This window comes from Etheostoma cragini, chromosome 23 (genome assembly GCF_013103735.1).
Source record: "Etheostoma cragini isolate CJK2018 chromosome 23, CSU_Ecrag_1.0, whole genome shotgun sequence".
NCBI lineage: Eukaryota > Metazoa > Chordata > Actinopteri > Perciformes > Percidae > Etheostoma > Etheostoma cragini.
Window position 1 is genome coordinate 7881484 of NC_048429.1, and position 17095 is coordinate 7898578.

At 39.5% G+C, this 17095-nt stretch overlaps 1 protein-coding gene across 5 annotated transcripts in view; it reads left to right on the forward strand.

Moving 5' to 3' along the window:
- The first annotated feature begins 3297 nt into the window (after positions 1–3297).
- chchd3a (coiled-coil-helix-coiled-coil-helix domain containing 3a) overlaps positions 3298–17095 on the forward strand; it is a 65735-nt gene continuing 51937 nt past the window's right edge. For 4 of the 5 annotated variants that reach the window (XM_034863452.1, XM_034863454.1, XM_034863453.1 and 1 more), the window contains exons 1-3: positions 3298–3563; positions 4436–5384; positions 13133–13226. In XM_034863452.1, the coding sequence (XP_034719343.1) occupies positions 3483–3563; positions 4436–5384; positions 13133–13226 (1124 nt within the window). In that variant the 5' untranslated portion in view covers positions 3298–3482. The remainder of the gene's footprint in view (positions 3564–4435; positions 5385–13132; positions 13227–17095) is intronic. The other variant, XM_034863456.1, reaches the window with a different exon arrangement.

Below are 17095 nucleotides of genomic sequence, written 5' to 3' on the forward strand. Positions count from 1 at the left end.
TAAATAGATAACACATTGTTCAAAATACATAGGTCTCAGGACAAAGTACATTCGTAATCCTAAAACAAATTTCATGTTTTTCCTTCATTGTCTTTTGATGAGCGAAAACATGTTCAAAATTGATCAGGAATTACTACTCTGCTTTGCTCATTGCAATTGTTTTTGTTCTTCCTCCTCCTTGTACCCCTTTTTTACAGTACTGTACCCTGCACAAACTTGTCCTTTGTCTCTGTGATACTGTTATTTGCATTCTTTGTTGACGTGAACCTGCAACCACTCAAAATCTATTGAACAGTCATTAATGTCCTCTAAGAGTGTTTCTTCTATCCAATCTCAGACTTTCTCCTTCCCAACTTCAACAACCTGTTGGCTCTCTGAACTGGCTTATACTGGTTGTGTCACATCATTTGAAACAAGTGAAATCAATTTTGAGTGGTTGTGTTCAATCAATGACATGTGTTCTCTATTTGTATTTGACTTTTGCCACTTGTGTTTACCAATATGGATGACATGTGCATCAGAGTGCAGAATGTGTTTTGAGAATGATAATTTGTTCAGAGTTTTGCTGAAAAGTCTAAGTGAGATCTGGAAATTGTGTTTCACCATTTGAAATTGTTTAAGGTGTTGACAACAAACTGTACAATCAGCCAAATGAGGTTCAGGCAACTGAGAACTTTGTTTAGCCAATGGGTTTTAATGTTTAGCAGTTGAGAATAACTGTATAGTAGGAGAAGGACTGGAAAATGTATAATATTTCCAAAGTACATCAACTTCTGCGTAGGACAGAGTTCAAAGCTGCTGCTTTTGGAACTGATGCTGACGAAAATCACCAGAGGCCTATGTTTTCCATTGCCACCACAAGCCTGTTTTGATTTTCGGTTGAAAATCTCAAACAGGTAATTTCTTGCCCACTGCACACCTTGGTTGAGTTTATCACTCTTTCTGATCACTTGCTTCCAAATTGTTTCAAATGGTGGGATGCTCACCACTGTTGTTTGTCAGATCAGATCTACATTGCATTCAAGCATCCTATGCTTACTTCCTGCATGCTTACTCCCATCATGCTTTATCAGTCTTCTGTCTTTGGTAATCTGCCTGCTTGCCTTGCCCCTTTAGATTTGTTTGTCTGTTCTGACTAGCTTCAAGTTGCTGAATATAAGCCTCCTCTCCACCAAGCAAAGCCTTCTTTTATTACATTAGTTCTGCTTCAGGAGTTGGCTTTTGGAACTGTCCGCACCTGCGGTGCTGACTGTAGGATTTCTTTTGTATTTCCCCTCCTCTACTGGGAGCAGAAGGCAGATTTGGAAAATGAATAGCAATACTCAGACACTCACCGGGAAAAATGAAATTAACATTTGTTGTCTACGTTAATTCCCAAGACTAAATACTCTGCTATGACAATGACAAAGGCACGCAGTGGTAGAAATGTCAGTTCAGTGTTGACTGTTTGAGAGATGTCTAAAACAAAGTGTGGAAAGACAATAATGGTGAGCAGAGACATACCCCCTTCAAAACATGATGTCAGCATGATGAATGAAAAGTGCTGCGGAGAAATCCCCAATCGATTGTAGGGAAAGACAGCAGGGTAACTGTAGCACAATATCGGTGGAAGTGGCCAGCATGGATTGTGACAATTTTGAAAGGTCAAGTGATGCAAAATGCTCAGTGTCAGTTTGAAAACGTCTGTGACCCCTAGGGGGTTCCCAGAGTTACTATCCTTAGTTGATAACTATTTTTTTGAAATGACAAATATTTTCTTCACTTGAATCCAAAATATTAACAAATATAAATCAACTTATTTGTAACAACAACAACAAAAACTCAGCAAGGATAGGCTTACTATCAGTTCATCCTGAGGATTCACTGTGCCACATGTATGTTTACCATTAAAACTTAATTATAAAATCATGCCAACAATTATTATTTTAATAGCTTAGTATTCTACGCAAAAAAATTTAAGTATTAAGGCTTACGGTTGTCCTTCACATTACTGTAGGACCAGTTTATTCATGCAACTTAATTTTATACAAGATGTAATGGGGGTCCCTGCTTCGTCTCTCTTTTGGTTAAAGGGTCTTTGGGTTAAAAAACGTTTAGGACCTCTGTGCTAAGAACAATGAATGGATGATCCAAAAAGAATGATTAATTGATAACCTATTCTCAGGATGTTGGAATTAAAGTTTCTAATTCAGAACATGGCTACTGTGTAATCTCTGTAGTTTCTATTTCCATCTCTATTCTATTCTTGTTGCAGCTCTATTTCAGTAGCTGTCTTCGCTTTCCCTGATGGGTTTGGCAGCTCATTCTACCATTCTGAATTTTTAAAATCAATCTGACGACATTTTTCCATCTATTAGAAAACAAAATTTCAACCATCCTATCGCCTCTTCTTCTCTGTAGCTTTGCTCTTTTCTGCTCGGTTTTGTCAGCTCAAGATGAGCAATAAAACAAGTAAAACAGACCAGTGTCTGTGTTGAGGTTAAACACTAACTCTTCCTCTAAGTCTTCTGACAGCTTAAACAGCTTAAATAATTCATTTATGGAGGTGGTAGTTCTGTCCATTATGCAACAATTGAAATGTATTTTGATTCCTGTTACTGGACCTTGAATAATGTATAACATGTTGAACACCATTATTCAAATATAGTTGATCATCCAGTGTTTATTCATATTGGGCTGGGTAAAGAACCTTAATACTTTTGAGTTCAGACCAAATTGTTTCCTAAGTGTGTAGTAGAGTGAATGAAAATTGGGTTGTGGTTAAGGTGTTTATATTCAGCAATCCAAAAATTGATGACAAGCCTTATCAAAAATCAGATGTCACTGTAGAAGACTGTAGGAAAGTAGTCTTATTCTTACTTAGAGAAACATTGCTGGTTGTAAAATATTTGATTATGGATACAAAAACTTTAGCACTGCTATTCATTATATGTTGATACAGTGCAATGCTACAAATATGTGTAAATTCAAAGTAGGCTAAATGTTTTTTTCACGTCTCATCACAATATGGATTAGACTAATTCAGGAAAAGTGGGTAATAGAATTAATATAATTGTTGTCACAACTTGCCAATGTATCCAAAAACAAAAATTGTATAGTTGTTTATTCCTGGATAGTGCTATTCAAAAGCCATACATTACACAGCAAACATACTGTTGATGTCATTAAACTGGAACTACAACGGGAAATTGAAGAAAGTCTGACAAGTAGTGCTTTTACCAGGCTTTCCACGCTCTTGCAGTCAATACCCAATAAGAATTGCTGATGTAAGGACAGCTGACCCTGCTGTCCAATCCACGTACACGCTCTTCCAGCACGTCATGCTAAGGAAGTGTAGACTTGCCGAAGCAGTGGCGTGCGGGCCCTTCACAGCTAGGCTATACCTGGCTCTAACGCTTGTAAACTGTAGGAAAACAAAAGTGCATCAAAGTCTTCCATATTACATGTAGAAAACTGAATCTTTGACAACCTGCGGTCTGATAATGGGAGCAAGTAACAGTACCCGCCGCGTTTCATTTGAGTCAGATGAGAACGAGAATATAACAGTGGTGAAGGGCATACGGGTAGGTGACAGTATTAACAGTAACCTAATACAATACATAGCCTATGTGCTTAGTGTTGAGTAAACCGGTGTGACATGACTTACTTAAATTATATAATTTAATACAATGGCGTATTAGGCTGTTTTGGAAATACTAAACTAATTGTTCACAAGCAGCTATGCTAAGTTGTCAATGCAAGGGGATACTGGCAGCAGGTTAAAATAAAAGAGTATACGATTTAACTTTAATAACAGCTGCAGTGACAATGACATTTAGACACAGTACACTTCTCAATGTCCTTTTGGGAATGTTGACGTTGACGTTGACGTTACCAGCCTCGTGCCCTGCTCTCACGCAATGCATGAATGAAACTGACTCGGACTGGACAGGCTGTTGAATCCTAATAAGTCTTTAGCTGGCATGGCTCTGTCTGTTATTACTCAGTAGGCTAAGTGTGGCTATATCTTTTTATGAGGTGTGCTCCTGCTCATGCCAATGCTGTAATGAGGGTGTAAACTGATTGAAAACAAAGCTTTGTCTTCTCCAGTTAAACACAATGGATAGTTTTTCATGTCAACTATTTTTGGAAAGAGCCTAATTCACTTTTTTTCTTTTTTTGTTAAGTGAGAAGATTGGAGATTACTACCTTCACATAAAGACTAAAAGCAGGAAAAACAGCTAGGCCTGGCTTTGTTAAAAAATTATATATATATATTTATATTTGTTCAATCTGAACACAAAGAAAAATGTAAAAGCGACGAGGTTTGTTAACGGCTTTACAGGAAGTTATTTTAACTATTTGTGTATGAGATATAACGATAGTTTATATTGGACCACTTCTGGAAATGCATCTCATTGTTCTAATGAAACTTTTCTTCCACTCTCTTTTTCAGCTTTCTGAGAATGTCATCAACCGCATGAGAGAACCTGAAGCTCCTCATAAACACCAACATGCACCCTCTCCACCCCCTTCCATGGCGCCTACCCTCACCCCTTCTCTCCTGCGGCCAGGGCCTCCCCTCTTTGACCCGATCACCTCCTTGCCCTCGCCCCCTCCTCTTGTAGAACCTGTTGCACCTCCAGCAGCTCCATCTGCCACAGAGACTGTGGCTGCACCTCTACCACCTCCTCCTCAACCTCGTACAGAACAGGTAGCAGCACCCACTATAATTGACATGGTGCTCCCATCCTCACCCCCCCCAGCTGCTGCTAATGCTGTTGCAGCTCCTGCTTACGAGGAGGTACCTCCTACCCCTGCTCCTGCTGCTTTTGAGCCAGTTATTTTGCCTCCATCTCTCCCCCCTGCTGCTCCTGTTGCTCCCCTGATTCTTGCTCCCTCCCCTGCCCCAGCGGTGGTGGAAGCAATTGCTCCGCTTGCTCCTCCTCCCCTTGCAATTGAAACTTCTCCTCCTCCCATAAATCAATCCATTGCTTTTACTCCTCCAGTAATTGAACCTGTGGCTCCTCCATGTGTGATTGAACCCATTGCTCCTTCATCTGTGGTTGAACCTATACCACCTCCTCTTTCTGTCAAGATGGAACCCACCCTTAATCCCCCTATTACTGAATCCAAACCCCTCTCTGCTCCTCCTGTTTTCGAGCCTGTCGCCATGCTGCCACCACCCCTGCATCCTTCAGGGGACACTTTGTCCGCACAGTCTGCAGAGCCATTTGCTGCACCATATGCTGCACCTTCCCTGCCTGAGTATACTGCTCCTTGTGAACCAGTTGCACCTCCTTCTCAGCCCCCAGTGACACCAGAATCCCATGCTCCTGTCCCTGAGCCAGTAATAGTGCCTGAGTCAGTTTTGGTCCCACCACCACCTCCTGCTGCACCAGTCGGTGAGTTTTATTTTAGTGTGCTGAAAATCAGTATTTCTAATACATTTCACAAACAAATGATAACATGGAGAAATACATTTAGATTAAGTGCTTTATGACATGTTGTTCAGTAATTGTGTGTATACTATATATATATATATATATATATATATATATATATATATATATATATATATATATATATTTTTTTTGGGTGGTCAAAGTTAGTTTAATTAAGGTTAAGAATTAGAGTAGCTTACCCTCTTGGTATATATGTAGAATGGATGATGGAGTAGTTAGAAAGTAGAGGATTTACTAAATGCTTTTTGAATTTTTTTGTAGCTTTTTAAAATTTTCCACTTATTTCCATTACTTTTTTTTTTTTGGAATGGATTTGTGCAGTTGCGGGGTTTTTTTTAACCTAAAAGGCAGCTGGGCAAACTTGTGTCTTGTTTCTTCACACAAGAGACAGGGGTGAATTCTGAAAAAATTGAAAAAATATGAATTGTTTTTGGTAATGGCTCAGTTTATCCTAAAATGCTTCTTCAATAGAATTGGTAAATTAAAAGGCAGAGGTTATAAGGAAATGAGCTGCCAAGGGATTTAATTTTAGTTACGCTACATCACATTTTGATCGTATTTATTGTGTTGTAGTTTACTTTGAGCCACCTTAAGCTTTTTGTCTTTAACTTTTCTTGCAGATTGTAATTACTTGTCACTTTTAAAATGCCCCTCAATGTAGCCTTTGGTCATTCATTGCCATTCCCTAACTTTTAATGAAGAAATTAATTATTTTGTTGTTTAATGTTAATACATTATGCTGTGATTAGTGGCCTTCCATTCTGCTTTGTTACTGTGGAGTTCAGGCTGTCATGATGAGCCTTCTTCTTCCTGCTGTTTGTAAGAGCACTCAAAATAGTGAGGTCAAACTCATCAGTAGTTTGTATTTTTATAAACAGTTTTAACAATGGATCATATGACAAAGGGGGCGCATTAAATGAAGAAACCACAGAGAGTCATCACCTGACTCTGCAGCTTTACAGTGCTTTTCAGCTCTCTCATCTGTGTTGTTTTTGGGTCAACAGGCAGCTTTTTTTAACAAAGAACCCCCTGCACGCTACCTGTTCAGCACCCTATGGCCAACAGACAAAATCTACAACTAGCCGGTGACCATAATGGAGCATTTAGCCACGTAAGAGCCTGAGTAGTTTCTGAGCATCAGTTGGACACTAAAAACTGACCTAACAGGAGATTGAATAGCGGCCTACCATTAACCAGATGACCAGCTATACGTCTCCAGCTATTTGCTAATTATGCTCTGTATTTTCTGGACGCGTAAACTGTTAGCTAACACATTCACTTTATCAATTTAAATAATATAGATAATCTGTCAGGGTTGTTTTAAACTTATTGAAGTAAAGAAAGTAGTGATTAGAAACAGAAACTTAAAAAATAATATTATTTTGTTGAAGCTTGTTTGAAAGGTCAAGTCTCATTTTTAGGAGAGTCTCTACAATCCCTATTGAAAAGTGCAAAAATACTTATAAACTGAGTTTAACTAGAGTCCATATTTTGTGTGACACCCCTGTCACTATTGATAATATGGTTCAAAGCTTGTGTTTGTAAGGCTAAAACACAGACAAACTCACTATATCTTCTCACTTCTCTCTCTCTCTCTCTCTCTCTAAGTAAAGGTTTTAGTCCTATTGTCATGTTAGTGTGGGCACACGTCCCTTATATCTTGACATATCCGGCAGAGGACATCTGGATGTTACTTGTTCATTACACTGTACAGAACGGGGCGTGGGTGCTGCTTCTTTAGAAGGTGGTATCCAGGGTGTGGGCAGGCCTCCCCATCCTTGACTGTGCTCAATCAGTAAGGTAATTAAAAAAGGCCAACTCATGCCACGCCGCACTGACTCCAGTGATTAAAACGACACCTCCGCAGTTTCACACAACAAACCACCAGGCCTCATTAGGGGAAGGAGGGACGTGTGTGTGTGTGTGTGTGTGTGTGTGTGTGTGTGTGTGTGTGTGTGTGTGTGTGTGTGTGTGTGTGTGTGTGTGTGTGTGTGTGTGTGTGTGTGTGTGTGTGTGTGTGTGTGTGTGTGTGTGTGTGAGTGAGAGACTTGCATTTGGCAATAGGATAGGTCACTGGATTTTGTGTGAACTACCTGCCTTTTTGTTTGAGCACATTGGTAGCATAATTTGGACAATGATTAGAATTTATTCCTCAATATTGCACTAAAAAACTTCTTTCTTGGTCTGTTTTTCTATTAGCTCTGCGGCCACTTTTACAGCACAGTTAAAAAAAAAAAATCCATGTTGAATAAAGTTATTCCTTCCATTGTTTGCACTAATTAGTTTTCAGATTAAAAGATAAAAGCAACAATATCTGACTTCATTTTGTCATTTTGAGGTGTGGAGTGTGAGTGTTCATGTAAGATTACAAATCTACGAATGCATTTCCACTTTAAGTGGTTAGTTATGGATGCTTGTCCTGCCTTTTCTGTTGGAGGACATGGAGTTGTCTTTCCATTTCCATTTTTACTCTTTTTTTTTGGTAAAGAAACACTGATGGAAGTTTTGAGTAGAGCCAAAGATTAGTCTGTGTGCTGATTACAACACAGTCAAGGTTGAACCTCCTACACCTTCTCCAATGTGTTATAAATATTCATATTCCAGAGCCCACACACTGCGCTGGACTAATAGCCTGCTTAAAGTCTCCCAGGTGCAGCAGAGAGAATGGGGAAATGGGACAGGCAAAGGAAAACAATAGGTGTGTGGGTGTGTGTGTGAGAGAGAGAGAGAGAGAGAGAGAAAGAAAGAGTGAGAGAGCAAGTGAGTGAGAAACTTGTGAAATATAAAACCTTTTTTTTGAAACTGACTTTTCATGTTATCTTGGGAAATGATTGGTTAAGTCTTTTTTCATAACAAAAGATTGAATTAACAGGAAGGAGTGTGAATAAAAGAGAAAATCAGAAATGGCACTTGCCTGCCATAGCTGGAGGCTTGCTCTTGGCGTTTTTTTCTTTTTCTTCTTTCCTATGTGAACATAGTGAAAGGTGCGTGGTGACTTGACTAAGCGCAAGCTAGAAACGTGAGGAAGTGGTAATGTTACAGATTATGCCCTCCACGCGGGTCCTGGGGTTAATGAAACTTCTGATGAGAAATGCAATTTGCCTTCGTCTATTATCTCCACTGCCAATAGCCTGTGCTCTACCGCCTCGTCTCCTCTATGGGTTTTTCCACAGGGTTTAGTGATTGGTGGAAAAGGATAGGAGGGGGACATGTCTAAAAAGATGATGAGTTTTTAATCTTTTTAACATTTACATGTCCTACTCAGGATTGACACTGGCTCTGTCAATCTGGAATTGTCTCTGACCCTAACCAGCTTCCCTCAAGGACCCCAGACAGTGTTTATCATATCAGAACCTGTTCTCCGACTGACCCTGCGGGCCTGCTAGCTATCTGAAGCCTCTCTCTGCAGGGCTGGAGAGGATGTGGGGATAAATGAGGAGTTGCTTAGGCTTGTCTGAACTTAGAGGACATTTAGAATTTTACTTTTCATAGTGCATAGCTAAAGGGTATATGTTTTCAATGTAAGTGTAAAATACTAAAATCCTGATGGAAAAAGTTAATGTGGCAGGATTTGACCTTTGATTTAAAAGGCCACTTCTGCTCATCTACCCTATGTATATTTTGAGGGAATAGTAAGGGATTGTGGGGGGTTTTGTCAAATAGATTCTGCACTGTTGTATAGTTTGTAGTATTTTTAGTGGCCTAAAGCTACTAATTCTCACAAGTTCCATCATGGTAGGAGCCAGCATTATGTTTCAGTACAGCCTTGATGCAGATTGGAGGAGATGGTTAAAAAAAAAGGTTGCAATATTGACAAAATGGTCACATGACAGATGTAAGTCCAATCAGGCTCAGGTTTTTATTACAATTTCTTAATAAGAGAAAATCTGGCACTTTGACTGTTAAATGCTTTGCTGTGTTTAACTACTAGCTCCTAACTTTGTCTGTTTTAGTCATCTGGGTTATCTACAAATGCCAAGTCAAAGGTGACTGAATATGTTGTCACCTTTTGTTGACTTTATCACAATATCACGCTATGTCCGGACTAGATGTACATTGCTGTGTCTCTAGTGTACAGGAAACGGTTCTCTCACATTTAGTTAAAGTACACATTTCTGGACGTTTAACTGCCAAATTATTTTTGTAGACCGAAGACAAATCATCTGATGATTTCACATTTTCCTGAAATAAAATGGCAGTTTTACCTGACAGATGTGTTGTCTTACTGTCGTAGTTCCTAACAGAGTTGTAATTAGACTTCTCTGCAGTGGGACCAACGTTGCTTCTGAGGGCTGTCAGACACGATGGATATTATTTTCCCACATTCTGGACTGTTAGGTGACAGGAGTCTCTGTCTTTGAGGATACCGTATACAGCTAAAAAGTTGTCAACTGTCAATCACCGCCTCCGTTTGCACTTGTGTTTTTTTCTGAAGCCCTGTCATACTAAGCCTCCCTCTACCTGCTGCTTATTCATTCTCTTTACTGAACCTTACAGTCACGCTGTAAGTTTGTGTTATGTGCTGTTTGCTGCAGAGAAGAAAAGGCTGTAGAGGTTGGGATTCAGAAAGGATTAAGTAAACTGTATTCTGCGAGCAAATTGTGAACAGTGTGGGTGCGACTAAGCTGCTGAAGGATGCAAAGAAGACTAAAATGTGAAAAAGTGGAGGGAGAAATGCTTGTTAATGAGCTGAGATGTTATGTATCCATTCAGAAGATTGTGTCGTCCGGTGACTTTCATTCAAATCAAGTGAAGATATGACCTCTTCTGAAGAGTCCATCGTGTTTTTTTTATCCTCTGTGTCCTCCTTGGCTACTAACAACTGTGTAGGGGAGGGGTGTGGGCGCGCCCGCAATTACGTAAGGCTTGTATCACGTGGGTGCGCTGACAGTGTTGTGTCATTACTTAGAATTCCTAATGGTGGGAGACTGAAACTACGCACTATATAAATAATAACAATAATAATGAGTTAACGTAAATTGCTTTTAACCAATAAGTTTTTATGACATGCAGTTAACTCATTCACATTCTGTCATTTGGGTCTCGGACCGGGCCGCTCCTTAGCAAGCCAAGTGGAAGGCGGTGACTGCCATGGATATGTTGTACGCTCTGAAGACGCAGGGCCACGTCCCAAATCCAAGTCCCCAAGTCCATACACTTCATCTAAAGAGAGGCTTCCCGTTTTGAGTAACAGGCTTTATGACTTCAAAAGTATTTTTTTTGTATACAATTTTTTTGTATTGGATGTCCACTGCAATCACATAATAGCTAGATAGAAAGATTGATCCCCAAGGGGAAATTCAAGGTCCCAGTAGCTTATAGACAACATCACACACAACATACACAAACATCATAACAGGATATTAAAATAAGAAATAACAAACAAATCCAATTAATATGGATATACATATGTGTGTGTGTGTGTGTGTGTGTGTGTGTGTGTGTGTGTGTGTGTGTGTGTGTGTGTGTGTGTGTGTGTGTGTGTGTGTGTGTATAGTATACATACATACATGCACAGGAAGAGTATCTACATTTAATCGGTTTTGAATCAAAAATTGATATTGGATTGAGTCGTGAGTCAAAACATCGGTATAGAATCGTGACATTTTCTGAATTGTAAACCCCTAGAAATTGATAAAGAAAAGTCTTACTACCGAAGAACATTGAGTCTCAAATACCCCTTGAGCAATAAAAACTCGAAAAAGATCTCTTTCTAAAGTACATTTAGAACAAATAAAAAATTGTGAAAGATTTGCAAATAATTGTGTTTGCACAATAATGCAATTAATCACGATTAAATACTTTTATTTATTTACAAAGCTTTCCAGTTGTGATACTAAAATCAAAGCGCTTGATTTGAAGCAATACTGATTGTGAGACTTTAACAGGTAGCATATGAAAACTTGACTATAATAACCCCAAAGCAACACATTTTTCTGAAATCACAAAATAGGCACTGTAAGTATACATTAGTATTAGGCAATTTTGCTTTAGAAATTGGTGTATTTTTGCCTTTGTCTGTTTTTAACAGTACTGTAGCTGCAACACAAAGATGATATGAAATAATTGGCCTTGTGCATTTTAGGTCTTATTGTTGACCTAATTCAGCTCGAATTAGTTTTTTGTAATTAGGGTTTTGTGTGTTTCCACTGGCCTGCTGTTACCACATGCTACCAGGTAGTAATAGACTCTGACAATAGGGATTATCCTATCTTACTAATGCATTGGGAAAGTAATCTTGCCCCCCCCCCATCACTGCAGTGTCGCAGCACACCGCATGGCACTTCTGTCTTCAGAGCACGTTTTGGCCTGGTCGCGGGCTGGCATCTTTACTTTCATGCTTAATTACCTGCCAAGATAGACCGCTGGGGACATGGAATGATACGTGTTATGATGTCCATGAATATATGGAGATATGGTGGTGCGGTGCTGTGATTTGAGGTTGAGTGACGCGTGTGCCACTTTTTGTGTCTGTTTAGGCGACATATGTTTCTGTGCATTTGTGATGTTAAGCTGTAATATCAAAGGGCCTTGACACACACACACACACACACACACACACACACACACACACACACACACACACACACACATATTTACTTCTGTTGATGAAGTACAGGTCTATGTAAATCTAGTTATGATACAGTGTATAGACTAAACGCAATGTAAATATGTTACTGTAATGGTTTATTTTCTTCTTGCTTTAACAAGCCCTTAGGTTTTTTTATTTCCCAGCTGTGCATTTTAATTCTGTTATTGTATATTTTTTCTTTTATTTTATATGCACAATGCAAGAAAGAAGGAACAATTCATTGTTTGGTCTAGAAAAAAATCAGAAATCAGTGAAAAGAAGAAGACTAAGAATAGCAGGAAATCCCCCTAAATGACTGTAAATGTCTTAAACCTAGGAATGTTGGACATTGCTACTTTAAGGACTCAAACTGTTATAAAATGAGTTGCAGATACTTTTTCTTTCGACCAAATAAGCAATCGTAGTAACTAGTAACACTAGTAACAATCCAGACCAATCTGCTCAAGCAAAATGAATCATTATATCTAAATTGTTCATTTTAAACCACACATTTTGTGATTAATGCAGATTTCCAACACCTGTTCTTTTTTTTTTACTTTTTAGACATTATGACTCTATTCAGTGTCAAAACAAGCACAATATGCCTGTTAGCAAACAGCTGTTTACTTAAAGGTCCCATGACATGCTGGTCTTTGGATGCTTTTACACAGACTTTAGTGGTCCCCTAACACCATATCTGAAGTCTCTTTCCCAAAATTCAGCCTTGGTGCAGAATTACAGGCACTAGAGCCAGTCCCACAATGAGCTTTCCTGAGTATGTTCCATTTCTGAGTCTGTAGCTTTTGAGGAGGAGAGAGGGGGGGCTAGGTGGAGGCTGGGGGTGTGACCTTGACCAACTGCCACTTTGCACGTTTGAAAGTCATGATGTGTCTCTCTCATGGGTGGGCCAAATGGATGACAGAGAAAGGGGAGATAACCTTGCCCCTTATGACCTCCCTAATTAGCAAGAGTCCAGATCGGCCCATCTGAGCTTTCAGTTTCTCAGAGCCAGAGCACGATACCTAGGGCTCAGTTTTACCTGTCGTCATTTCTAGCCGCTGGGGAACGCACATTGATGCTCTCTAACTCTCTGTCTCCCTTCTCTTTTTGTCCCCAGTTGATGAAGAGGCCCTGAGGAGGAAGATCACTGATGAGCTGTATAAAGGCTTGGAGCAGGATAGGGCCAAGGCACAGCAAGAGCTGCAAGCCTGGTTAGACACATGCACAAAAACACACACACACACACACATGGTTTTTGTTTAAACCCTTTTGGTGCTGCAAGGCATTCTTTTTAAATTTTAGAAGTAAATTGATTGCTCAAACTTGTTCTTTTTTGGTGTTTAAATTAAGATTTCTTGGTTTGCTGAAAGTCAGACTCTGGTGTTCCTTGTGGGTTGTGCGTTTCTCTCCCCTTCTCTTCTCCCTTTCTCTTCTCCCCTTTCCTTTCTCCCCTACCTTCCTTCTTCGGATCGTGATAGATTGAATCAGTGTACTGCACATTGTGCCAATTCCTGTTCTGCGATTTCATTAGAAACCAAAGACATTTTCAGGTTTGACCATTTTCCGCTTTCATTAATAGTCAAAAAGGTCAGCACCAGTCTTTTCGATCCCCACTGTGTTTCCAATCTACCTCTCTTCCGAAGCACATCAGCACTTTTTTCTCCCTGTATCTTTGCTTCTTCTCTGGTTCTCTCTGGATCAATTAATCATGCCTGAGAAAGGAGGGTGTTATCCTGAGGTAATTTCCTGGGTGTTGAGTGGGTGATCCATTAGCCCAGCCTGATGAAGAAACACACTGTTCACGTAAGGAGCACATTTCTCATTTCCTCTTTTCCTCTCCTCTCTTGTTTTTGACCTTAAAGAAGAAGGTGCACATGCCATAATGGCTGATAATTGCGTTGGGCTGCCTCTTTAATAGGCAAGGATGATCTCCAGCAGACCCGGATGAATGAACAACCATGATTAGCCAACAAAACAAACTCTTGTACTGTATGGGGAAAAAATGCAATCTTTCTATATCCGGCAGGTAGTGTTAGCCTAGCGTTTTTGAGGCTGATTCAAGAAAAGAGAAATAAACAGGTGGTTTTAAGAAATAATTTGTGTTTTTTCTTATTTGGTTTTTATGTAGCTGCTTCCTGCAACTTACTTATTGATGTCTGTTCAGAGCAGTTAGTGCTTCAAAATTACGCCCTCCCTGCAATTATTTGAAATTGTGTTGACTCTCAAGCCCTCGATTTTTGTTTGCTTGCTTCGGAAAGGACTTTATTTTCACTTAAGAAGACACTTAAGAACATGACATGGTAAATAAGCAATCATCAGTTAGCCAGCAGTTGCGTATATGAATGTTTTTATATGTAGATGCATATTAATATCAGTTTTTAATGTGGCCTTGTGGGCTGTTTTTTTTTTTTTTTAGCTTATTTCGTCACATTATTTTTGATTTGTTTGTGTAAGGGTGTATTTGTGCATGTTTGTCCATTTTCCATTAACATGCATTCTGGGATTTAAGGAGAACTTAAAAATTGCAGCTCACTGGTGGTTTTGTCCAGAGTCAATAGAACAGACTACGGCCCAAATTTTCACCACCCCCCTATTCTCTTAAAATGCGAGGCGATATGCAGCTTGTGTAGAAAGCTAAATTGTTTAACATAAAAGCTGTTTTGTTGGACAATCGTGAAACTGACAACGTGCCTATAACGCCTCCTGTGTAGACACGCCGTTACAACTACTTGGTTTTTACTTTTTTATATTAGTAAATTAATTGATTTATTGTATCAGTGAAGTAAGCTACAGTACATGGACGGTGGAAGCTATAGGCTTAGGCACCCTATTCAAATTTCTAAATCCCTGTCAATATCAGCTGAGACAGGGTCAGACCTCTACATTTGGATTTTTAAGCTGTACATAGGCACGACACAGAGACTAAACCGAAAACTTTCCGCTCACCCCAACACACCACCATCCTTTAGGACTGAAAATGTCTTCCATATACAACTGGGCAATACATCGATAGTGTATCGATATTGTGATACGAGACTAGATATTGTCTTAGATTTGGAATATCGTAACATGGAATAAGTGTTGTCTCTTCCTGGTTGTAAAGGCTGCATTACAGTAAAGTGATGTCCTGTTATGAACTTACCACACTGTTGTACCTTTTCTATTATTTGCCTTTACCCATTAGTCATTATATCCACATTACTGATAATCTCATTGTGTTAATTTTTTGTAAAAGCACCAATAGTCAACACTATATTGTCGCAACATCAATATTGAGGTATTTGGCCAAAGTTATTGTGATATTTGATTTTCTCCACATTGCCCAGCCCTAATTCCTCATTTTTTTTTTGAGTCCACCGCAGTTGAACTTTGCGATTAATTTGTAGTTATGCAGATAAAGGTGACTGTAGCTTAGTTGACTTGAAATAGATTAGCCTTTTTCTGGGCTGTCAATATTAATTAAGTTGCAATAGTATTTCACCTTCCCGCGATGGAGGCAGTATTTACTGTGAGTTTTCGGTTGTTGAAGGAAAACAATGCACAGTGATTGTGGGATTTGCTGTGTTGAGAGACTTGGCAAGGAAACTAGATAGCTGTTGTTGTAAGATTCAAGTAAAAGGTAAATATTTTTGTGTGTAAGCGTATCAAAGCTCAGCTGACAAGACCTCTACAGTGCATTACTACTTATAGAACGCGTCAGTGAACCGCTTGAACAGAAGGAAATAGAGGAATATATGAACTCTGGAAAGAACACATACCTACACATACATGAGGCCAAATCTCAAGGCCATGTTCAACCGCAAAAGCATAAATAATTCATTTATTGCATGCTATTTCACTAAAGAATGGGAGTTAACTGCCAAAGTAGGGCTAATAATATGCCTTGTCGAAAGACATTAGACATCCATAAGGCACACAAACACATTTAATTTGCCTTTGTGTAAAATCTTATTATTTCCACACTCAGTATAGTTCCTCCATTCTATCCTATGTAATATTGTTGATTAGGGCACACAGAACAATGGAATTGTAAGCAAAAGTGGTGTTTAGATTTTGGCAGTATGTCTTCTGTTTGGCTTCAGGACCATAAATGAACTCCAGAGATCTGGCTTTGCATGTTTTACTCTGGTAGGAGTGAAGTAAAAGCTCTGTGAGGAGTTCATTTGGGTGCAACCTTAACTCATTTGTAGGAAGGAGCGGCTGCAGGGAGCAGATTTGCCTCTGCCTCTTCTCTGTGAGTCATCAGAGCAGAACGACTCAGAGAAAAGGATGAGAGAGAGGGAGGAATGAGGGGGAGAAGACTCTTACACCATCCTGTTTCTCCTCCCTCAGCCTAACTCATCCTGTGTCCCCACTCGGTCCAGTTCTTCCTCTCTGGGTTATTCTCTCAGGATTTCCTTCACCTTTCCTTCCCTGTCTTGTCTTTTTAATTCTCCCTTATCCTCCCTTCCTTTCTATTTCTCCATATTTCCTGCACATATCTTAGGCATGCACAATTAATTGAAATTTAATCACGCTCACAATTTTGGCTTCCCACAATCAAATTTGCGTGATCGAGCGATATTTTAAACGCGTCATTCCGTTCTTAGAACGCTCCGTGTTTTTTTTCACCCTTTCCTTCTGTAAAGCCATGCTGGTGTCTGGATCCTCCTCTTGCTCATCGCGCAGCCTCGCCCCCATCTACTCACACACGGCTCCCAGCAACATGGAGAGACACAGCGGCCGCCGGTCCACACTTCTAACATTTGTCCACAGTTTTAATTGTTAATTGCTTAAAGGTTAGTTGGTGTTGATGTGAAACAGATGCCTATTATTTCAGCATGTAGTCAAGGAGCTTTTGTTGGCCATATAATTGTGTGTCAGACTTTTGAGTGAGAACACTGACCTTCTCCTAGAGCCACCGTCTTCTCATTAACCAGCCAGCCTTTTAAATTCCTTATTTCCTCCAGGTCAGATATAGACAGATAGTCCAGCCTTTTTACATTGTTTATTTTTATATTTTATATTTGTTTACACATAAATACATGCACTGACAGATGTAAACAAACCTCCAACTCATTAGAACAGAGTTAGAATGTTA